Source organism: Prunus mume, linkage group LG2 (assembly GCF_029339155.1).
Source record: "Prunus mume cultivar Tortuosa linkage group LG2, ASM2933915v1, whole genome shotgun sequence".
NCBI classification, from domain to species: Eukaryota; Viridiplantae; Streptophyta; class Magnoliopsida; order Rosales; family Rosaceae; genus Prunus; species Prunus mume.
In genome coordinates, this window is record NC_142699.1 from 28,773,053 (window position 1) to 28,796,649 (window position 23,597).

The 23,597-nt window shown below is 36.0% G+C and overlaps 4 protein-coding genes across 5 annotated transcripts; all 4 read right to left on the minus strand.

The window, feature by feature from the left end:
* Position 1: 1 nt before the first annotated feature.
* On the minus strand, positions 2-10,368 carry LOC103323909 (RNA-binding (RRM/RBD/RNP motifs) family protein). Of its 2 annotated transcripts, none has more exons than XM_008225929.2 (10): positions 10,177-10,368; positions 6,485-7,986; positions 6,252-6,389; positions 3,244-3,315; positions 2,175-2,216; positions 1,954-2,043; positions 1,581-1,688; positions 1,379-1,468; positions 1,173-1,252; positions 2-1,085 (listed from the first exon to the last, which is right to left on the minus strand). In XM_008225929.2, exons 2-10 carry the CDS (start codon positions 7,886-7,888, stop codon positions 281-283), a joined length of 2,829 nt encoding a protein of 942 aa, XP_008224151.2. In that variant the 5' UTR covers positions 7,889-7,986; positions 10,177-10,368; the 3' UTR covers positions 2-280. The 2 variants fall into 2 exon arrangements, with proteins under 2 accessions (XP_008224151.2, XP_008224152.2); XM_008225930.2 differs by having other exon boundaries at positions 6,812-7,986; positions 10,177-10,366.
* A 2,092-nt stretch (positions 10,369-12,460) lies between these two features.
* On the minus strand, positions 12,461-15,370 carry LOC103323931 (multiple organellar RNA editing factor 2, chloroplastic). The gene is made up of 4 exons (XM_008225955.3): positions 14,865-15,370; positions 14,500-14,597; positions 14,316-14,381; positions 12,461-12,856 (listed from the first exon to the last, which is right to left on the minus strand). Exons 1-4 carry the CDS (start codon positions 15,299-15,301, stop codon positions 12,714-12,716), a joined length of 744 nt encoding a protein of 247 aa, XP_008224177.3. The 5' UTR covers positions 15,302-15,370; the 3' UTR covers positions 12,461-12,713.
* Positions 15,371-15,993: 623 nt separating this feature from the next.
* On the minus strand, positions 15,994-17,445 carry LOC103323910 (thaumatin-like protein 1). Its single transcript, XM_008225931.3, has 2 exons — positions 17,260-17,445; positions 15,994-16,748 (listed from the first exon to the last, which is right to left on the minus strand). Exons 1-2 carry the CDS (start codon positions 17,309-17,311, stop codon positions 16,072-16,074), a joined length of 729 nt encoding a protein of 242 aa, XP_008224153.2. The 5' UTR covers positions 17,312-17,445; the 3' UTR covers positions 15,994-16,071.
* A 1,044-nt stretch (positions 17,446-18,489) lies between these two features.
* Positions 18,490-21,172, minus strand: CYN (cyanase). Its single transcript, XM_008225932.2, has 5 exons — positions 20,808-21,172; positions 20,103-20,174; positions 19,778-19,886; positions 18,886-18,950; positions 18,490-18,737 (listed from the first exon to the last, which is right to left on the minus strand). The coding sequence occupies exons 1-4, from the start codon at positions 21,074-21,076 to the stop codon at positions 18,912-18,914; spliced, it is 489 nt and encodes a 162-aa protein (XP_008224154.1). The 5' UTR covers positions 21,077-21,172; the 3' UTR covers positions 18,490-18,737; positions 18,886-18,911.
* Positions 21,173-23,597: the final 2,425 nt, after the last annotated feature.

Consider the following 23,597-nt stretch of genomic DNA (forward strand, 5'->3'; position numbering starts at 1 on the left):
CTTTAACAAAGGGCATCGTACCCGTTTCACATTTCACTTCATACTCTGGAACGAAGCACCGGTTAGATTAAACATCAAACTGAATCTTTTTAATAAGATTTCAGCATCCTCAACCTGGTCAAACTCTAATAAAATGCCCATACATGTCATGGCCAAAGCTCAAAGATAACATGTTAACAGGGCTGGAAAATGTTGACTACGGAGACACCAGCATAGTTCGATCATGAAGCCTGCCTAAATGGGTAACATGTCATTACAACACGAGCATTGTCAATAGCAATCAAACATACTCAATTTTGAAATGAGCCCTGTAATGATCAAGTGAAATGTATTCCACTGTCACAATCCGATCCTCAAAAACCCGTCCATGTAAACAATGTGCTGCCATTAAAGAGGCTTCTATTCTTCCAAACTCCACAAAAACACACCCTGGCTCAAATATGCTTCCAAGATCATAATCATGCTCCTTCCCATGATTCTGTTCCTTAATTTCAATCTTCTCATTACCATCCGACTCTGTTCCCAAACTAAAGTCCTTTCCAGCAAAACTTCTTAGTTTCTCACCATCAGCTTCCTCTTGAGTTGATCCCTCTTCTTCAGCCATTAATTTGTTTTCCAAACTTAAGTCATTTATTTCAATAGCTTCAGTAGCTTTATCATCATAGTATTCGGAAGCATCTTTCGTGCTGTTCAGTTGGTTGTGGAGTTGCTCAGGAACCCTGTTAGATGGGTTCTCGCTTCCTTTGATTTCGATATCTTCACCAAATTGACCCATTTTACATGATTTTTCCTCCATAAAATCATCTGTAGGCTCATCATCTAAAGAAGTTACACTAAAGCAGTTACCTTTGGTAACTTCATCTTCTTTAACTTCTTCTTCTTTAACTTCTTTGGCATTGCTAGGAAACTCCACGAACTTGTTATCAATATGTTCTTCCAAAGTATCTGTTTTTGCTCCCTTTTGTTCGGACTCTAAGATGTTCTGGTACCCCCCAGATTCTGCATCATTGAAGGCTTCAAATACCCCCGTGGTGACATAATTGTTGCAATGCTTGACAACTTTTACAGATTTGACAGCTCCAAACCTGCATAATTGAAGGGCTTTAAGATTTACTCAAGTATAATTTATAAAGAAAACAAAAACAAAAACTGAAAATGAAATTCTCTGGGACCTGGCACACTCTAATCGCACATCTTCCAGAACTTCTTCTACCTCTGGTTCAGATAGTAGTGAAATGTGCTCCAGATTTAACTAGTTCACATTAAGGAAAAAAAGATTAGGAAAAATAATAATAAACTGATCCATATAAACTGTACTTCTTACTAACTGTCGATTTTCCTAAATAAATTAAACATAAAATCAAGCATGACAGCATACCACGTTTCTGAGCTTTAGGACCTGCGAAGGTTGTTTGAGAAGTGGCTTTGCATATTCTGGGATCTCATGTAATGACACATTTCCATTTTCCTACAATATGTCGATTCTTCCATCAGTACACATCTCCAAGTAAAATAACAAACGGGGTCAAGCAATCAAATATCGAAAGTTGTTTGAAAAGGGAAGAGGGTGGTCTTTGTACCAAGGATGGTGCATCATGAATTGCTTGAACTGCAGTTAGCACTCTTCCACCCAATTTCATACCATTCAGACCTGCACACGCTTTGAGAGTAACCGACTGGTCTACATACTGATGCAGCATCCAGATGTCATTAGGAAAACAATGGTGAGGGGGAATTGATTTATGAATAGGAAAAAGAGTGCAATATACAGCTCTGAATCAACAGTGGTAAACACTAAAACGCATGCTTCTCTTCCAAATAAATGTATAAGAACAACAGTATTTCAAACAAAGGCAGATAAAACTGATGCTGTTACCAAAAATTAACACATAACGTTTACAAAGAATATACTAGAAACAAAAACTAACTTGAGCCATAAATGTGCTTTATTACCTCCAGAAAAGCACATGATTCATTAAGTTCCTCATTGACCTCAAAATGGTATGCCTTCAAAGGTCCAAAGACACTAATGATCTCCATAAGCTGGAAAAGCAGCATAAAAGGCCTAGTCACTAAAGTTGATGGATGAACATAGGAAAAGAAAATGAAAAGAGGAGATGAATTTTTGGTGGGAAAAGAGAACTATTTGCATCATAAACATCGTGTCATATTACCATTTTTGATGAAAGAGACTTTGAAATTCCACCAATGAAAATCTGCATAAAAAAGGGGAAAATGAAAAAAGAAAAATTAATGAATTTCCGGATAACAACAAAGGCAAGTAGCATATCACAACATTGAGATGTAGTGTGGAATCAAAGAACAAGATAATATCAATCTTCATAAACTAAGAAGCTTGCATATATTAGTAGAACCTAGATGCTAGACATCACAAGAAAAAGGGTCTATGATGTCTCTGGAGCAAAATTGATGCAACAATACGAGTCTACACATAGGTCTTTTCATGGATACTTAAATAGCCTCTGGGTACGCACTAGAGACTCTTCAGCCTCTGAGAGAAAGAGAGGTAGAAAAACGTTGTCTTGATGCCATATTGTGTTATTATCTTCACAAATATATTTGATTTCACTAATAAGGAGTTATATCCAAATATATTTATAAGTGCCGTAGATTATTTCCAAGGCATGGCATAAGATGGTTACCAAAAGTAGGGACAGAAAAAAGATTTCTGTCATTCGTTAGGTATTTACAAGTACCTATCAGGTTCCCCATGCAGTTATAAACTTATGATAATCTCCCTGTATTAGAAAACAGAAGTTTGCAATTTTGCAGTCATCTTTAAGGATAAAAAGCAACTTTGCAATATTGCAAGATTAATCAACAAGAATATAAGGATCATGAACCATAAAGGTGATGCACAAGGATTGAGTCCTTTTCGCTACCTTAAAATTTTATGTTTACTAAAACATTACAGGAAGCAAAAAGCTTTCACTATTGAGAAAATCAGGTGGAGGATAAATAACATCAAAAGACCCTGATCTCTTAAAAGTAGCATGCAACAGATGAACTACTTAAGCTTAGTTAGAATCCCAGTCTATCAATGATGTAGAGAATAAAGCAAGGACAAATCTATAAGAACAAAGCCTGGATGATGATGTGACCAACTAACAAAACTAGTTCTCCACTACCCTGAATTCGTGAGGAAGTGCATGCACAGTGGTCTTAAACTAATTGTAGCAGAAATTACATGTACAATTACTATATGTTGCATCACCAGCTTACCTTGTTGGGTGAATCCTTCACAACATCACTAATTGTCTCAACCACAGCCATTGATTCATCTGGGTCACCAGTCTGCATGAAAATAGCAACTGTCTGAAAACCTGCTCCATGGATAGTAAGCACAACATACCTCAGAATTTGCAAAGCAGTAATAGAAAGTAGTTTAACCAAATAAAGTTAAGCTTGCAGCATAGAAGAGTATAACCAGATTGTACTAAAAGTAAGAATTAATGAAATCAAAGCTTTTTCACTTATGTCTTTTTATTTAAAGCACTTATTATCCAAAAGAAAACATACATAAATAAGTTTCATTGTAATTAATTTGTTTATCATATTTGGATTTTAATTGGATTGGATCCACCCAAATCCAGAAAATATCATTTATGACAATCTCAATTCAGATTCAAATTCGAAAAAGTGGAATGATAAGCAAAACTCAATGCAGTCTTTTATCTTTGACCCATTAATTCATTCCGAGTAGGAAACCATGTAATTAAAATTGAAAGAAGGAAACTGTGCTAGGTCCGATTCTGAAATCTGTCCTCAATCCTAGGCTCTCAGCTTTCTTGACAGAGTCAATACAAAGAGATCATCAATTTTTTTTCCAAGAATACCAATAAGCATTAACAGATAGCATATGTCATCAAGGTTAATAATTTAAAGTGAAGCTAATTTCAATAAATTGTTAATGTAAAAATAAAATAAAATAATTAAACTATAGAACCTTCTGACTTTCAAGGAAATTGCTACAAGTGTTATATCTCTAACAATAGAATACAGCGCATCCATGAGAAGCTAAAGAGCCAATAGACCAGAGAGAAAGCACATAAAGACTGTGGGAGAACTTTTGGCCAGATAAGTTTTTTCTCATGCAGGCATGCAACAAAGAGGCAACATGGAAAGGACGAATGCTTATATTCAACATGAAAGAGAGACACATGAAAATCACCACAGAACTTGATTTTATCTCTAACTGTTTAGTATCTCTCTCTGTCCCACTTCCTAACGTTAAAATAGGGCGTCTCTAGATTGGCTAGAAAACTGGATGGCTTCCATCTATTCATCTTGAGCCCATAATGGTATTTGTACTAACTAAACAATCAAGCAAAGAACTACCCATGGTGACAGCATGAAGCTCATACTCGTCTAGCGTGTTCCTTGTTTCTATCATGTCTGGTGATGCTAAGATTTCAAAAAAGTTTCAAAAACACTACACAAGAAGCATATTACAACATGCTAATTGCAAAAAGGATGAAAGCATATCATGACTGATGCTTAAATTGACTTAAGTCAAGCACATCCATCAGAAAATTCAAGTTGCAGATAATACCACTGGGAATGAGACCCAGTGTCCTAAAAGACTATATTACATGCAAATTATATGTTAAATGCCAAATAAAGCAAACACTGTACTCCATGTCATTAAATATTACTGTTTAAGCCTAGATCAGTAACCCAAATCCAAATCGAGAGAAGAAGCTGCAAGCACATCAAACTTGTCACTACACCTGGAAATCTTCTTATTTAGGAGTCAGCTTCATCATCGCCCTGAATGTGAATTACGACACACCCAACATAAACATCCTATTTAAGAGATTCCAACATGACAGTCAGAAAAATTCTTGTGTAACAGGACAAAGACATTATTCCATGTACAATAGAGAGCTTGTGAACCTACAGTAACATATCCCAATGTTAAATTTAACAAACAACCTTGATTCTGCTTTCGAAGTACAACAATAATACAACCATATAAAATTTTACAGCTAAGAACCAATCCTAGTCCTAAGAATGGGTGTCTACGGCCAACTCCATCATCTAGCGAACGTGCAAAGACCAGGGACTCAAGAACATGATAGATTCAATCAGATATTCAATGCTACGCATTTTCTTGCATTGGAATACCTCCATCCCTCCCATTTCATAAAGAAATGAAGGATGAGGGAAGTTTGTATTAAAACAATAAAAGGTCAAACAAGAATTAAAATTATCACTTTGTTAGATCGTGTAATTTGCAAAGCCATTCATATAAAAAATAATTTTACACATGCTAAATTGTGTGCTTATGAAGTAGTCAACATATTCAAAATTTGTACTACACATGCTTTTGTGACCACATATTATCCTGAATCAGTGCCTATTCATAGAACATGGAATTGCCGACAGAAAACTCATATGGTGAACAAAGTAAAGAACATAAAATTGGAAAGCTATTTGGAAAAATTTGTTTCTTTAACTCGGAAAGCAGGGAAAGAGGGAGTTTTGTCACTTACAGACTAGCCATTTATCCTGCCTAACTATTGTCCAATAAATGGCAAAAGGCATGTCACTCTACAATCATGCCATCTGTTCTGTTTTTTTTTTTATAAAGAATTCTCCTGGGAAGAAACCATTGGTCAGGAACTTAGGATTTGACACGGCATGCTGACTTATGGGGCTGTAGGCTTTCTATAGACCTTTGACCCCTCTCTATAACCACCTAGTCAATTAGGGCTCGAGGTCCAAATTTTACTGCAGAAAAAAGTTCGTTTTTGCTGAATTTTTGGGCAACCTGGGAAACACCTTTTTCAATCAAGGTAAGCGAGAATTGAAAAGGCTTCTGCTCTGTTGTGTGGCAGCAGATGGATAACAGTTGGACCATGATTCAGTTGGACTTGGACTTTGATTGAACAAATTTGATAAGTAAGAAGACAATTAGACCAAATCATAGTGTAGATTAATAGTCGCCCCTAAGACATGTAATAAATAATTAAAAAATTACAACAAATCAGCAAGTTAAGACAAGGATTCCACAGTAGGTGAATGCATTATTCAACAAATAAACAGAGAAAAATACGTTGACCATCTAAAAGAAGAATATCAACTTCGAGCAACATAACTTAGTAGGTCATATATCAAAAGGAAAAGATCATACAACCAACAAGCAACAGAAAATGGTATAAAGCAACAATGAGATAAGAAAAGAAAAGGTGAGATGAGAAATAAAAGGTGAGAATTATCATTCTTACAGCCACTTCAACAAAGTCTTTAGGGCGCCTTATTTTAAGAATGGAACCAGAGAAGTCACTGCCGTCAAATGATAGAGCAGCCAAAGCATCTTCAGGCGTAAGAAACTCCACAACAGCTTGACCCTTTTCTTTGTTAATCTGCAGTTAAAATAGTTAAAGCACGCCTCATCCCTAAGTCATACTTGCATGTATCACAAGGATAAACATTACATGCTCAAAATTATTACGCTTACCGAACAACTAATGCATGGTCGTGTTCCTTGGATATGGTTGACACCCGAAGACAACAAAAAATTATTAAGAGATTCCACTAAAGTGTTCTCAGAGGTTGAAGATGGAACATTTTCTACACAAAGCCTCCTCATAGGCCGAGTAGCTTGTGTTAGTTGTACAGAGTCAATGGAAGCATTCTTCTTAGACAATAAAGAATTAGGAGAAGCCCCAGAAATAGATTTCCTAGTAGCCGAAGCAACAGCAACAGCAATGGCCATCTCATGTACATTTGAGGACATATTACTGTTTGATGAATTAAAAAGAGAAGCAACTGAACCAGATAATACCTTGTCAGTCGCTGTAGGGGGATGATCCCACCTGGCTCTTTTCTTTTCAGGTGAACGATCAGGTGGGGATGGAGTCTTAATAGCAGACTCAGTTCTTCTCTTCCTCGGTGAATAGCCACCAAGCCTATTCACAGGCACACCATGTCGCCGATAGTGGCTACTTGAGCCATTACTAGATACTCTGCTCCTGTCAATATCGGAATGCTGTCTTTCAGATCTATCTTTGAGCACATGTATCTCGCTGCGCATCCCTAAATTATGAGATGTATACTTTTGTGCCCTTGGTGAGACAGATCTAAATCCATGTCCATCCTCACGGTCTCTACTTCTTGACCGTCCCCTTTTTAGCCTTGATTTTTCCAAACGTGATTTTGACGGTTCTTTCCTCTCCTTTCTCTCTGAAACTTCTACAAGATGATGTTTCCCTGGATCGTGTTTCTTTGGAGCATTTCTGTCTCTAATTTTGTCCTCATTTCCATTCTGGTATTTTCTCTTGCTTTCTCGTTCAGAGTTTCCTCTACTTAGGTCCCCATGTCTCTCCTTTCCTTTTGAGTCCCTTGAATGCTTCTTCACAGATTCACTTGGAAAGTTATCAATTGAGTGTTCGTCAACTTTTTTTCTGCTGTGTACTTGTTTTTCAGTTTTTCCTCCTTTCGCTTCAGTTCTTGTATCTTTCTTCGGTTTATCCTTCAAGCTTTCGGACTCATGGCCTCCTCTATCTTTCCCTTTAGCAAAATCAACTTCTGTTTTAGCACTCTTGGAATTATATGTTTCTTTCTTTCTGGAACTTGCCTTCACAGCTTCGTCTGAGACAGATTTTTCAACAAAAGGGGGTAAATCTTTATGGTGTCCGTAATCCCTTTCAGATTCAAAACGATCTGAAACATTTTCAACAATAGATTCCCTTGGTATATTCCTTAGATCAATGGCATTATCACATAACTTTTTGTTGTTCCTCCTAAGCATAATCTCTTCACAGCTGAAAGGCCTTGTCCTAGCAGCACTTTCTTCATCATGATGCAGGGAAATCCCACTACTTTTTCTGTTCTTTTCTTGTAGCCGACTAGATGTGCTCATCTTGCCCAATATAAATTCAGTGAAACAATTCTGAGGTTCTAATAGAGCATGGGGAACAGTTAACCAGTACTGTGATGGATATGTCAAAGTGAATATTGCTGCACCAAGAAAAAGAAAAACGCATGTGATATTAGTCAAACACCATGTGGATCAACAAATTTTAGTCCCTCTGACTACAATGCAGAATAGCATGGTAAAATAGTTGCAACCAAATTGTAGACTACAAAGAAGACTGGAATAGGTTAAGAAATTATAACATCATGCAAACAAGTGAAGCACATGTGCTTCTTCTTTTTTTCCTCATTATGTGTTATCTAATTGTGTATCAGTATCATGTGACAAATTGGTAAGCTAAATGCAGGATAACAAGCACGATCTGCACTCCATTGTGACTACTATGTAATCAAAGACAACAACTCCAATTGGAAACTACCTGTGGGCCTTTCTGTATGTTACTGTAAATCGCATTATACTAGCACTTTCACTTCTTTTACATTCAATAAGACAACTTCCTTTCAACATTTCTGCAACATCTCTAATCCATTTACAAAAATTCAGTTCACAACTTTGTAATGAAAATTAAATTAGTACCCCATAACAACTGAAAGAGCCATTTTAACTTAATACTATTAACTAGAGAAATGGTCACCCTTACAACAGGGTAATAAATTTAAAGCGTTCAGTGTTTCCATTACATCTAGAATTCAGTATAAGGAGACAAAGATGGCAAGATAGTCAACAAGCAATCTGTTATACATACGAAAAACTTAGTAATCTAATCTAGGTCTGTCCATCTGTCTGAGAAAACCAACCTGCCCGACCAGATATGGTCAAATTTGCTTGGTTTCCCTTTATTTTTGCTCAGCAGTAGATGCGATTATCAGGATCCTAATAATTTTGGTTTGGTTGTCAGGTTTGAGTGCTGGAAACCCAATCAAATCTGGATGGATATACATTTTACATAAAACTTATGAAAAGAAAAACCTCACCAAACATATATTCTATATTATAACACTAGAGGCTTCTTTTCACTACAGTGGGCATGCACCCACAGGATCCTTAGTGAACCTCAAAACCCTAACCCTTCATTCAGCTCTCTAAAACCTACAACGGCTCAATCAACCACACCCTCTCTATTCTCAATCTTCTCATCACTAATTTTGACAGCTCAAGTCTAGATTTGCATGATGTATTCTTCGCAATCTTTTCTACCACTGTGAGTCATCATCAATGCCACCTCTGTCAAGCACTTGAGGCTCCATTGAGGCCTCTCACTTCCTGTTCCAATCCAAGCTAGCCAAATCTTGGATCAGATGGGATATTGTTTTGGAAGCTGAGGATGACATCAAGCCACCCCCAGCAGAAGTGCTTAGTTCAGATGGAATTTGGGCCCTAAAACAATCCAACTGACCCTAAACATTTGTATTCTTATCTTTACTTTGGAAAATTCTTCTATATGCTAATATTTACATCTTTATAAACATTTGAAGAAAACATGTGAGGCCTATTGAAACTTACAATGAGACATCTGAAACAATTTAAAATACAAAATTACTCTTTCCCTAAGTAAATTCAGTCTCCTTGTTAACATATATGATAGAATTAGGTGCATTATAGCAATTCATTGTCAATTACATCCGCCTATCTCAAGAAACCTATTTATCATGTAGGAATTAAATCAAGATATGTCATCCAATCAACTCGTATACAAAAACAATCTAAAATAGAATTTTCTCATACACACATGTCACATTTGCAATACATATTATGAGTCGTTTCCTGCATTACCACACAAAACCTACCTAAATTCAGAGCTCTCGTTAAACTGAATACAACTTTAGGATATGAAAAAAGAAAAGAACAAAAAAAATCCGTGTATATTGTATCTTAGAAAAGATGGGTACGAACATAATGCTATCTAATTTATCATTTACCACTAAGCGAAAAAAACATATTACATTTCAAAATGAAAATGTAACTGAAGAAAGCTAAAATCTCCACACTCCACTCACTAACCAAGAAACAATTAACTCAGCCAATACGTTTTGCATTGCCTACGTTTTCCCAGAAAAAAGATTTCCATTTTTACTTCTCCTTCCCTTTCCTCTGTTTTCCCAGAAACCAAACGGAGTGGGGTAGGCAAAAGAAACCAATTAAACCCAAGTTTAAATTACAGACGAACATTCTATTAGCAACCTCCATTACTAAATAAAGAGAAAACAAGTTTCTTATATAAGAAACGTTTCTCTTTGTAGAAAAGGAGAAGATGGTGCAAGTAAAGATTGTACCTTTGGGACGAAGATCTGGCAGCGAGTTCAGTGCGCCGAGAGAGGCGTGCGTTTATGAAGGGCTTAGCAGCAAGAAGCGGAAGTGGCCAAAGAAATTGAGTAAATGAGGAAAACCTAAAGAAAAGCAGAGAGGCAGGCAGTTATCCTCAGACACAAAGAAAGCTGCGAGCCTGCGAGTTTGGCTTGCCCTTCGGCCAGTTGACATTTCCTGGATATATATTTTTGGTTGGAAATTTTCCCTTTTTTTTCTTTTTTTTTATTGGAAGAATTTCCTGGATTTTAACACTTGTTATTTTGTTTATTATTAATAGGAATAATCTAATCATCAAAGGATTTCATAATATTGGTTACCAAATCATCAGGTATCATGAATTCACGGTATATCTTATCCATTAGAGCTGGAAGGTTATATAATGAGGTATATGTTAAATATACATCATTTGTGATTGGAATCACCTGCAATGAGGAGGTGTAAACGATTGTAAATTTGCATTACAACCGTGAGATGCACATGTGCATTCTTTTTTACATCTTTACAAGTGGGGGGCCTACAAGAGAAAAAGTGTGAAATTGTGGACAAAAGTGAGCAAAATCAATTATACATCTTACCCATTGAAGTAAAAACCACATTTGCAACCCCTGGATGTTTAAAGAGGATGTAAAAGTGGCTTTACTCCCGAAAATACACATAAATAAAGAGATTTTCTATTTAAACCCCACATTTCTCTTAGTTCACCCCATGTTCTAAGTTCACCCCAACTTTTAATTTAAAATTTCACAATTTCTAAGAAAAACCCACTATCTTTCCAAATTACCCTTAAATACATCCCAAGCTAAAAAAAATAATAATAAATAAAAAAGATTTTCTATTTAAACCCCACAATTTTCTTTGTTCATCTCAATATTTAAATCATTAAACAATATTTATAGTATACATAAGATTTTGTTTGGGGTGAAAGTTTGAAGCAAAAGTAGGTGCTAGGCATTAGTTTAAGGACGGTTTGAAGGCATCAGTTTGAAGCAAAAATACATGAGATTTTCTTCTTGTGCTAGGCATCAGTTTGAAGCAAAAGTATTTGTAGTATACATGAGATTTTGTCACGACTGATCTTTCTCTTCAAGCCTTGGAAAGAATCTTCTATAGTTGTGGAACATAATCGTCTAGCCACACACGGTGCTTCAATGCATCGAATCTCAAGGATATCAAGAGTGGTGAGGAATTTGTATTTTTCTAAAACTTAATATGTAGAGTGATGGGGTGTGTGTGAATAGATGTACTAGTATTAAGTATTAAGTTGGATGACTTTTTTGTCTTTTTACACTGTAATAAAACTTACAGCTTAATGATTTAAGTATTGAGGTGAACAAAGAGAAGTGTAGGGTTTAAATAGAAAATCTCTAAATAAATGAGTCTAAAAAGTAAATAGTTAATTAATTGACAAGATAATAGGATTTAACTTGACATCTAAAGTCAATGGGGTCTAGTCCAATAGCCTTAACTTGCAGATAAGAGGTTTTAGGTTCGAACCCTATAGCATCTTAGTTGTGTATGTGTGAGAGAAATCCCCCTCCCTTTTAGTTTAGACTATCGCTTATACTAAAAAAACTTGACATCTAAAATACTGAGATTTTATTATTTTGGTAACACATCAATTGGGAACAAACTCTATTTGTATTATTGCTCATTTGTTTCTTGTTTTCTTAGGCAACACTTAACCACAAAGGAATCAAATTGAGTTACCTTGATGATGAAACCTCGAGAGTTAAAACTTAAAGATTGTAGGAATAGATTGATTTGTTTTAATCAACTCAAGGGGAAAATTCGAATTTGTGACATTTTCAAACATAGAGGAGATATACTATAATTAACTTGATTTTCTTTCAAGCGAGAGAGAACGTTAAAGGAATACAAAATGCGTTGTTGGTTGGTAAGAGCTTAGCGATTAAAGAGAAAATTGGGAGGTTCTAAAGTAGGAAATGCTAGCAAATATAGACATAGAGATATAACTAAAATTTCTTATGTCTATCTATGCAATGTTTTCTGCGTATAGACCGAGTATATTTAAAATCCTTTTTTTAAGCGTATTTCAAACAAAACAATATAAACTTTTTTTGCAACAAATAATTGAGTTCCATGCTCGGCCAAAACAAATTATGAATAACAAATGCTTTTGTGTAAAGAAAATGTTCATCCCCAATCACGAGAATTTCAAATTCATTCCGTTTTGCAAATGCTTTTGTGAATAACAAATATCGATTGCAAAGAAAACTGTAAAACTGGGCATGGGAGCAAAATAATAATTTATATGGGGCCAAAAGGTCTCTAGAGCACTAATATAGTGTCAAATTGCATACATAAAACTTGTTCAAGTTTTGGCATTGCTCAAAGCCTTGAAGATCCATAACAACTGAAGGGTTTGAGAACAGCAAATAATAATCATCCAATTTCGTAGTTACAACTCACAAGTTCAACTACCAAGGCAAACAACCTTTTTCTTCACCATACGTATATGTACATAGCTGGCCTTGCATTCATTTTACCGCACATTTTCCCTTCGGCGCACGTATCGGGTTCTGTCATTGTATCTTGGTCTGTCCTGAGCTCTCGAGGGCTGTGGCTCCACCCTCCTCTGCCTTTCAGGTGACCTTTGAACAATTTCTCCATTCACAAATAACTCAGCTGCATTAAAGAAAGTAAACAATATTTAGTTACAAGAACAAGAAGCCTTTAGAAAATCCAAGGATAATTGAGACTAATAATAAATTTAAGAATAGACATCATTTTAAAATAGGGGTGAACATGCAATGAAGCCACACTGTTTAGTAGTAAAAGGAAACAATGCAACAATGCATATGGCACCAAATCAAACAATAATATATACTCATGACAACAATGCTTGTTGATGAACCATTAAGAGTATATGGCACCAAATCGAACAAGATTTACAACTCTGAGATGATCATACTATCAAAATCACAAATTGTCACCATATGTATCCACTCCAATGATTCTGAAACTCCACAACACCCAAGAAGCAACAGAACAGGATGGAGGGAATTATTATGAGTCCATTAGCATTCAAAGCTAGACATCACCGAAGGCTACTAGCATTGCCAAGATGGACTGGGAGTTAAAAGAAAGAAAAATTCTTGTTAAATCCAGCAAACTGTCAGCAAAGATGTCTTTCTAATGATAAAGGTCACCAAATGTATCAACTCCAATGATTCCGACACTCCACAACATACAAGAAGCAACAGAACAGGATGGAGGGAATTATTATGAGTCCATTAGCATTCAAAGCTAGACATCGCCAAAGGCTATTAGCATTGCCAAGATGGACTGGGAGTTAAGGAAAGAAAACTTCTTGTTAAATCCAGAAAACTGTCACTGTCAGCAAAAATATCTTTATATTGATAAAGGTCACCAAATGTATCAACTCCAATGATTCCGAAACTCCAATATATACAAGAAGCAACAGAACAGGATGGAGGGAGTTGCTATGAGTCCATTAGCATTCAAAGCTAGACATTGCCAATTGAAGGCTATTAGCTTCGCCAAGATGGACTGGGAAGAAAGAAATATGTAAGTTAAACCGAACAAACTGTTTGGTATGGATGTCTTCTAATGTACGTTAAACCAAACAAACTGTAGGCAAGAGTAAAAATTCCTAAAATATGTTTCATCTCCCCTGATCTGCATCTCCATGAAGTATACGAAGCACAGAACAGTTAAGAGAGACATTTAATGTAAGTAAATTAGCATTCAAAGCTAAATAATGCCTCAAAGGCCTATTTAACTTCTCCAAGATGGACTGAGAATTATAAAAATAACTTTGAGGGAGCCAGAATCAATCCCTTCGCACTCTGGTTAACCCATTCTCACTGTGATGTTAAGTATCACACTGAGACAGATAAACAATGAATAAAATCTTCTAAAGCATAATACGTATGCCATTTTATCAAATGGATGGGTGAACAAAGGTGTAAAAAAACTCAAATTACTAAAACCTCAATAAGGAAATCAAATTACTTCAAGAAACTTCTTTATTCAATTGTGAGTACAAGAGGTTTTAAATAAGAGAACATGATATCTGAAGACGCATAAGTGGTTAACCATTAAATCCTTAAAAAAGACTTACCCCCGTAGTCTTTATATTCGGGATCAACATATGAATCCGGAAGCACAAAAAGAACACCAGGCATGCCTGAAAAGAATGAAAACAAAGAGATGTACACTCATGATCACATAAACACATATAAATAGTTTGTATAATCACTCAGAAACAGGTAGCTAAAACATCAATGCAATTTAAAAACACTGACCTTCAAGCTTATTCGAGGTCTCCTCGTCAATCTCACAACCAAAACCAAAATACCTCTCGCAGGACACATTGTAAATTTTCTTCTTCGCCTCTTCCTCGCTGTCAGATCACAAGAAGCAACAAAACAACAAAAGATTAACGCATACAAACACCCACGATGCAAAAACATTAAAATTTGCTTATTCAATTACAATTGCAAACACATTTAATTACAGCTACGAACAAATAAAATTTCTTTTTTTAAACTAAGAAATTCAAACAAGTACACTACAAAAACATTTCAGATATATACGAAAATCTTTTTTTTTCCTGATTACATTTCCATCATTTTCCTACTAATCAAACTCGAAATCAAAGAATCATTACCTCCCAAGGATTTTAGCCAGGGTCTGAACATAGCAATCGATCATCTGCTGCTTTGTAGCACCCTCACCTCCGGGCTTGTCCATGACTATGAGCCAGTGCTCGTAGTCGCATCCCGGGAAAAGCGGGGCCATTTCAGTGGGTGGACGGTCACTGAAGTTTGAACCGGAGTTGAGAGGCGAGTAAGAACCGCCGGAGCGGTTCACCCGGCAGCGGATGGGAGTGTACCGGGTGGTGGCGGTGGGGAATCGGACGGCATGCGAGAGAGGGGCGAGAGAGCGACGGCCGAGTATAAGAGATGGGACGGAGGGAGGTTGGGTGAGTTTGGATGTGGAGAAGAGACGTTTGGGTACGAGGAGAGAGATTGTGGAGTGGCGAGAGGCGGTGGTGGTGGTTGCGGCGGCGGCCATGGCAATGGCTCGGACTAGGGTTTGAACCATTTTTGGGTAAATGGGACTGAGGGAGAGCGAGAGTGAGGAAATCAGATGAGGTTTTAGGGTGCCAGGGCATAAGGGTATGAGGAAGTATTTATCTCTGTTTTTAGGAATTTTGGGTTGGGCCAAACTTTCTGGGCATTGGATGATGAAGATCAAAATAAGCCCATCTTCTGCTTCTCACTAGCCCATATATGAAAGGGTTTGATTCTCACTAGCCCATATATTTTCCTGAGTAAAAAGTTAAGAGTAAGATTAACAGTCAGATCTTTCTAGTGGTATAAAGAGTGAAATTATCTTGAAGATGGTATGCGTTTAATTTAGTAACAACGTGATTTTGTATTGCATATATAGGTTAGGTCAGTTGGTTAAAGCAGTACTGAGTTCGTCCTCTTACATTCAAGTTCGAATCTCATTTTGCACTAAATTAGATTAATTTAAAGTAATATAGGCTATCGCTTATACAAAAGAAGAAAAAAAAAACCGCGGTTTTGAAGTATTTAATCGGCATGATACTCAATAGAGACATTGTGCTCTTAATTAGTATAACTCCTTTTGTGTGAATAATCTTCCATGAGGAAATCATTCCTCCACCTAATAACTAAAGAGTAATTTTACATGATGACATAAATTTATACACAATAAATAATAGTGAGCACGCATTTGGTATTAAGCAACGATATTGAACAATCACCGCATTTGGTAACAAGAAATAAGCAATGATGTATTTGCCTAGTAATTTTTATTTTACGCTACTGTCGGCACATTTAATTCTATCAAGGACAAAAAGTGATCGCATAGTTAGGTCCACCAGTACATGTGAAAGTGCTAGTTTTATCATCAAAAGCATAACTATAAGCTTGAGGGCACTGGCTCTTGAATATCTTTGAATAATCGGTAGGAGGGCATGTATCAGGGCTCCCGAATGTGCCGGTGCAACAATAATCCGGCCGGTTGAAAGCCAAACATGCACTTTTGCATGCAATCACACCGCCATCTGACCCTTTTACGGCCAACTCTGCCGGGCAAACACTATTGACATTAGCTGGGCAGCTTGTGGCGCTACATCCACCAGACCCTCCTTGTGGGGCTAATTCGAGAGGCACGTTGAAGCCGTCAACGAGACTAACATCGTAGAAATCTTGCCCTCCGCCCGGGGCCAGAGTTAATTCTATCAACGATGCTGGTGGGATTGCACCAGCACCATTGCATGCGACTTGACCAGAGCCGCAGTCTGCGGTGCCACAAATAAATTTTCCTGAGGCATCTGTGGAGCACTGGGTCCGGCCCCAGAAGCGGCCGGACCATGAAGAAGGGACATCCAAAGATGAGGAAGCGCCTGATGCTAACTCGAATCCAGTTGAAGATAATTGTGCACCACTCCCAGTTAGGGCTCCTGGCCAAACTGTGTAGGGGCAACGGTTTGTGAATGTGAATGTAGCTGAATTAGCCCCTGCATGTCATGGAAAATGAATAGGTTCAATGATTTTATGGTAAACATGAAAAAAGGAAAAAAGAAATCCAAATCAGTACAAAAAAAATGTTATTAAAATAGTTAATCATATATCAAAACGTGTTCGAATCCTCAACTTGATCATCAAAATCGTACTGTTGGTTTCAAGTCTAAACTTAATCATTTTCCTAACATAAACCATAAACGCTAAAAAACAGGAAAATTTTATTTTTCTTGTGCTAATACCAACACAAATGAAATCCAAACTCAAATATCCAAACATGGGCTTAGCCAAGTTAGCCGGAACGGATGTGCTTTCCGTTCTACACCCAAGTTCGAATCCCTCTCCCCTGAGTTTAGATTAGGGTTGTATCCAATAAAAAAATAAAAAAAATCCAAACACTTGGTTATAAGCACAACATTAACACAAAAAATATTAATAGAGGATTCTAATTTCATACACAATAACATAAACAAAAACCCAACAAAAAAAAACCTAATGCTTTCTTACCTGATAGGAAGACAGTGACCAAAAGAAGAGAGAGCGAAGTTTGAGATGCCATGGTTGAGTGGTCTGAAATATTTGCTGCTTTGGATCTAATTTGCCGATGCTTTGGGTGATTGAGAACCCAAGAGGTGGTGGGGTTTAAATAAGGCTATAAGCCCTGAGAATTGGCTTTAATTAAAAGGAGAAAAAAAAAATGGAAAAAAAGGAAGGAAAATAGTGCATGCATCAAAGCTGGCATGCTTGCCCAGAAATTGGTTCATTGTATTTTATATTTCTAATGGATATCATCTCCAGAAAAGGAAAATTAAGTGGGCTGCGTTGAATTTATAAAGAAATGCGTGAATTTCTTGATTTGTTTTGCTGATTAAATCCCTTACTTTGTGCTAATTACTGCCAAGTGTTATAGGACCCCAATCTTATCTAAACTAAAAATAAAAAACAAACGAAAGAAAAATAAACCATTAATTAATTTTGATCATTTTTCGTGATTGAACTAATACGACGGGTTTTGATTTGATTTTAAAACTAAAAAAGTGTAATTTTAAGCTAAATCATAGTCAGTTTAGTTTGATTCGATTTGGTCTATATGAAAACCGCATAAATCGAACCAAATCACCTATACTAATTTATTTATTTTGGCACTTAACGTTTTCTCATTGGTTATTTATTAGGGAGTTTCACTAAAACACCAAAAATTGGGGGTTGAAATTATAAAAAAACCCAAGCACTATTTAAACATATAAACACACCCAAAACCCATCATTACACACACTCAAAACTCATTTATAAACACACCCAAAAAGTTGACTTTGGGGTTAATTTTGGGTGTGTTTCTATGTTTAAATAGTGCTTGGGTTTTTTTATAAATACATGTCTAAGATTGGGTTTATTTATAAATTTGTATATTTATTATTATGTTTTATCCCACACATCGGCATCAATTTGTAATATATGTTAGTTTGCTATTTTGGTGAAATATTTGATGTGATTGTTTCAACATTCAAGTATAAAGTTGTGGATGACAAAAAAAAAAAAAAAAGTAAAAAAAGTAATGTTTCATTTCACTTTACTAGATTTGGAAAGTGTATAAATACAAGTTCTGCGCAATTTCATCCAAATCAGAGATCGTTTAGCCACTTGAATATATTGTGAACATTTCCTTCGTTATCGAAAACATCGTGTTCCTATAAGTTTAATTGCTTATTCAATGTCAAAGCACTAGGAACTATCAACTATAGGGAAATGCTAAAAATTTATTAACCGAGGGGACAAAGTTTATTATCTTCCATGCAGAGTATGCGCTTCCGACTTTCTTACAACACCATACTATAAACTAAGATTTCATTTAACAAAGCCAGGAAGCACTAGCAGCTACAGAGCAATACAAGAAGTGTATTGATAAAGGGGACATAAGTTTACAACACCTGCCTGAGAATGAGGTAAATTATTTCCATCGCAGCCTTGAATATGTGCTCCAATTTCTGTCCATAAACATTGAAGATTTTGAGCAGACTTAAATAAAGGATCATACATCATGTCAACTGAATAAGATTTTGTTTAGAAAACAGCCAGGAAGCACCAACAACTATATGGAAATGCAAGGAGTTTACTGATAAAAGTTTACATCACCTGCTTAAGCATGAGGCTGTACATTATCATTCCAAATGCAGCCTTGAAACCATGTGCTCTGACTTCTGTCAATGAAATGAAACATTGTAAGCATAATTAAAGAAAAATATAGTAAAGGGTGTTAACTGAATATATGTCGGGCTCAGACCGATTGACATAAAGTATGCAGTATTTCTAAGGGCCAGGAGATATATAGGCAAATAATTTTCAGGTTCTTCAACTGTCAGCCTAGAATCTCAGTGACTCGGCCTAGAAAGTATACGTGCATTTCACAAGCAAAAATATAATAAACAATTTAAACAGGCCCAGCCTTATCAGCAGGCCTTGAATTTTCCCAAATTGAACAAATGAAGAAGGTTAGTATTAGGGTGGTGATTTTCCCACTCCTTTTTATCCACTTAAACTCCGTTTTGTTTTTTAATAGTTTTTACTATAACCAAAAAGGGAGAGTAAGTGGACAAAAAGAAGTGGGAACATACAATTTCTAACAAAGGGAGTGTAAGTGGATAAAAGAGGAGTGAGAAAATCAGCTCCCTAGTATTATCATCTAATCATAGTCCTAGTTCTAAGGTTAATGCTTTACCATTTCTAACTTCTCTGTCACCATATGGAAAAAAGAACAAGAAAAGAAAAAGCAATATGTCACATGAGCAGTATATTTTGCCAACTGAGATGTGTCAAACTTGCACGCATTAGTTTGATGTTGCTCATTGTTGCATCTCAAGATTAGAGCTGAGTATTTTCAACTAGGAAAAACTATAACAAAATTGAAGTTCTAAGTCTGCTGCTGCAATAAATTACTAATTCACTACAATTTTTCGCTTAACTTTTTATTTTTCAATTTTAATTTTCTGCAAGTTACTATCAGAATAAGGCAGCAGTAGCAACTGACCTGCTCAGAATGAGGCAAATATTTCCCATCAAATACTATGGCTACCCGGTCCTTGCCATCCACACCTTTAACTTTGTCGACTGAACAGTAGAAATCTATAGCTGACATACTATACGTAAAACAAGAATGATCAGTTAAAGAAATAAAAAACCAAAATAGATTTTTAAAGCCAGGTATATTGGTTAAAACATGTCATATACAAATTTCACAACAGTTTTTGCAACAACCAACTCAGCAAAGTTCATCAAGAACCAGTATGTCAAAAACTTTATTGTAATTCTATAGCATTTTAAATCAAGACACAAAGACACAAAATGAAACTTACATGCCATCACCAAATTCCTCGTTGATAATCTCCTTGATGCTTTCACCAAAATGCATAGCTGCTTCATTCAACCTACAGAATTGAAAATCAGCAAATGGAAGGCATACCAGCTAGAAGGATAATTCATAACTCTGAGGAAAGAGTAAGCTCCTTCGACCTATTCTTAACATCAAGATCTTTGTAAAATATGAAGGTAATGAATGTGGCTATCATGGCGGGTGTTGCATATTACACCTTCCAAGGAACAATATCAGCTTTGCACTGAATTTCAATATCATCATTGTTTCATATATTTTATCAATATTTTCATTATTACACATCTCTTACATTCCAATTGGATTCATGATACTGTGGGACTCAAACCGTTTGAGACAGTCAGGAAAAGAAATGCTGGAAAAAAGTTGGGTTCAATAGTATCTTCTTTTAGCCTCAATCACATCCATTTTAACACAAGAAAACAAGATCCACTTCACCATCAATATACCAATATCAATATGATAACCCATATAATCCACAGAGACCTTCATCATAGTCTTTAAGTCTTAAATCAATGCTTACAAACAATTAACAATATGGTTTATATATTACATATGTATAAGCCATCCAAACTGCTTTTCATCACTCCCAAACAAAAACCCATTTGATTATCAGAAGTTAGAACCTAAACTCAAGACAAATTAAAGGACACAAATTCAGATGACCCACCTGTAAATAGTGGGATCTTGGATCAAATTAGGGTCATAGGACCTCAAGGGTGGAATCATCATCTCCTTAATGAGCTCTTGGGGCAGGCCAGGCAGGGCAGCCTGCAACTTAGGGGCAGTTTCAGGCTTGAGCTGAGCTTGGCGCCTCAGAAGCTGAGCAACATACACGTTGGTGAGGCCTGTCTCCTTCGCTAGCTGACTATAGGACTTGCCAGACTCGCGCTTCACAGACTGAAGCTGATGGGTTATGATTGCTTTGTTCTCAGCCATTTCAGTTTTCTTTATCACTCTAAGTCCCTGTGTGCTTTTATAGACACATACGCACGGTCACTGTTGGAGCTTTACAGATTTCTAAGAGGGAAGCCCGATGATGTTGGGTTGGATTGGGTTTCTTTGGATAAGTTTTGCTTCACATGATTTATGTGGATAAGTTTTCGCGGCTAATCTTTATATAATTTCTTCACTAACTCTTGAAAGAAATTTTAAGTTTGAATTCTCTTTTTCTTTGATACTTTTTTTTATATACTTTTATATAATTTTTTTGGTTGCAATTCTACCAATTTTAATAGTGTTAAGCGAGTTTAAGTGAGAATAGTTTTAAGTAAGCAATCCTTGAGACGAAAAAAAAATTTGTTAAACTTCGCTTTAATGATGAAAAAGTGGAATTATGTTCATCTCAAGTGAATTCCATTCTTTATCTTAGGACATTTCCTATTGAGATGAGCGATAATATATTAAACACACATACACTACACGGATGCTAGGACTCGAACCTAGAATTGATCCAAACCACATAGTGGGCCCTTTGCAAGTGAATTCCATTCATTGAAAATGCATCATGTAACCAACATCCAGAAAAATAAAAAATGAAGAATTCAACAAATTGAATAAAATTCTAATGTCCTTAAAAGAAAAAAAAAAGGCTAAGAAAAGAAAAAAAAAAGGCTAAGAAAAGAAAAAAAAGGCTAAGTTTTTTTGTTTTAAAACATTCCTAACTTTTTGTTCAAAAAGTCATTGTAAGTGAAACATATTAGCAAATTAGCAAGAAGATTATTCAAGATTCAAGCAATAACATACTAGGAATGGCCACACATATTTTAATTGCCTCTTTTAGCCAGGTCACTTTCTCTAGGATTACCTTGCAAAAGAAGGAACAAATTTACTTCCTTCATAACGGGAACCTAGAGAATCAAAATATCAAATCATATGCGCACCTTCTTAACACCAAAAAAGCTACGTTCTTAATCACTCTCTCGTTGTGTCTTTGGGTGGTTGGAACTTGGCTGGGCTATATCCATGGCTGTCATTAAGGCCACAATGGTTCTTTTCTTCTTGATTGGACTTGTTATTTCTCAAGATTGTGTACTTACAGAGTCGTCTGCAAAGAATCTCCCTACTTCTGTCGTTGACATGCCTCGTGGTAAGTTCTTTTTCTGAACCTCGTTGTACAAAAGATTTTCTTTTTGTTACTTCAATGCTTTTGAGAGATTGAGAATTAACGGATATAATGTATACATATATATTGTTCCAGGAACTTAACCCTATAGCCTCATTTGATGGCTTGGCCTAAACTCGATTGGGATCGAGTATGAGTCATCTCGCCCCTTTAGATGAAAATTCTAAACTCGATTGGATTGTTGTCCAATTAATACATTCAGTCTCGGCATTTATAAGTTCACCAAACATCAACCATGACATTAATTCAACTAAATTGAAATAGTCGAGCCACCGAACGAGGTCTATATATATGCATAAACTACTGTACTTCCTAGCTACATGATTACTATGTGCTTTATTTTTGGCTAGCTTCTAATTGATCCTTAAAAAATACCCGGCACAATGATTTATTAAGTTCAACTGATTTCTATATACTTTCTTTCATATGATGTCAAATTATATGAACTCTGAATATTCCTAACTTCAAAGTGACTAATTATATTATATTAACGTACGGTTTAAACATGTGCAGATCTACATCCATGCAGCCCCACAGATCATCGCATAATGCAAGAAACTGAGCAAGATTTTATGTCAAGCATCAATGAAAACCACTCTGGGTCGGATGATGAGATCAAGGTCACAACCAAACTATCAAAATCAAAATCAAAATCAAAATCAAAATCAAAATCCAGGCCGAGGCCAGTCAAAGCTTCCCCTTCCCCTGACGCTTCTGGTGCTCCAAAAATAGGATCTATGGAAAAAAATGTTCTTCTCATCGTTGCCATTTTTCTTCTTCTAACAGTTGCTGGTCCTTTGATAGCTTTGTTCATGCTTGGCATTATTCCATTCTTGTTATATATGGCGACACGATGACCATGACGGGTGAGGAAATAGCGAGCTGAAGGCCTAAGATGATCTGCTTTGTATATCATCCTGTTTTCTTCCTTTGTTAATTAACCATATCTTATTGAAATTGTTTAGTTCAAAATTATTATTTTTTCCTTATTCAGAGAGAGGGTGATTCGAACTTGATAAACTTCTTTCAATACAAGTGATATATTTAGTGAAGTTGATATGTCACTAGATCAAGAGCTAGTTGGTATGATTGCAAAGTCGCTTAAAGTTATTAGCAAACTAACAAAAGCTATTAAAATTGTTATATTATGAATATCGCATCTAATTTTTTCTCCATATATAATTAATCGATTACCAAAGGCTCAAACATCACTTATGCACATCTAATTAATACTAGAGGGATAAAAATAAGGATCCGGATCCTCTAGTATGATTTTCTCTGCTATGATTTGCTTGATTTTCATTCTGCACATATCACCTCATTAAAATTTAATAT

Bases quoted from the DNA above. Each gene is read 5' to 3' on its own strand.
- CYN (XM_008225932.2), bottom strand. From the start codon at position 21,076: ATGGCTGAGAACAAAGCAATCATAACCCATCAGCTTCAGTCTGTGAAG. The intron at 20,175-20,807 runs GTGGGTCATCTG...TCAATTCTGTAG, and splicing joins CAAGATCCCACTATTTACAG to GTTGAATGAAGCAGCTATGC. The intron at 18,951-19,777 runs GTCAGTTGCTAC...TTTCATTGACAG, and splicing joins ATTTGCCTCATTCTGAGCAG to AAGTCAGAGCACATGGTTTC.
- LOC103323909 (XM_008225929.2), bottom strand. From the start codon at position 7,888: ATGAGCACATCTAGTCGGCTACAAGAAAAGAACAGAAAAAGTAGTGGG. The intron at 1,689-1,953 runs GTAATAAAGCAC...ATGCTGCATCAG, and splicing joins AATCATGTGCTTTTCTGGAG to TATGTAGACCAGTCGGTTAC. The intron at 1,469-1,580 runs GTACAAAGACCA...GACATATTGTAG, and splicing joins TTCATGATGCACCATCCTTG to GAAAATGGAAATGTGTCATT.
- LOC103323931 (XM_008225955.3), bottom strand. From the start codon at position 15,301: ATGGTTCAAACCCTAGTCCGAGCCATTGCCATGGCCGCCGCCGCAACC. The intron at 14,598-14,864 runs GTAATGATTCTT...GTGATCTGACAG, and splicing joins CTGGCTAAAATCCTTGGGAG to CGAGGAAGAGGCGAAGAAGA. The intron at 12,857-14,315 runs GTAAGTCTTTTT...TCTTTAATGCAG, and splicing joins CGAATATAAAGACTACGGGG to CTGAGTTATTTGTGAATGGA.
- LOC103323910 (XM_008225931.3), bottom strand. From the start codon at position 17,311: ATGGCATCTCAAACTTCGCTCTCTCTTCTTTTGGTCACTGTCTTCCTA. The intron at 16,749-17,259 runs GTAAGAAAGCAT...CATGACATGCAG, and splicing joins GGTCACTGTCTTCCTATCAG to GGGCTAATTCAGCTACATTC.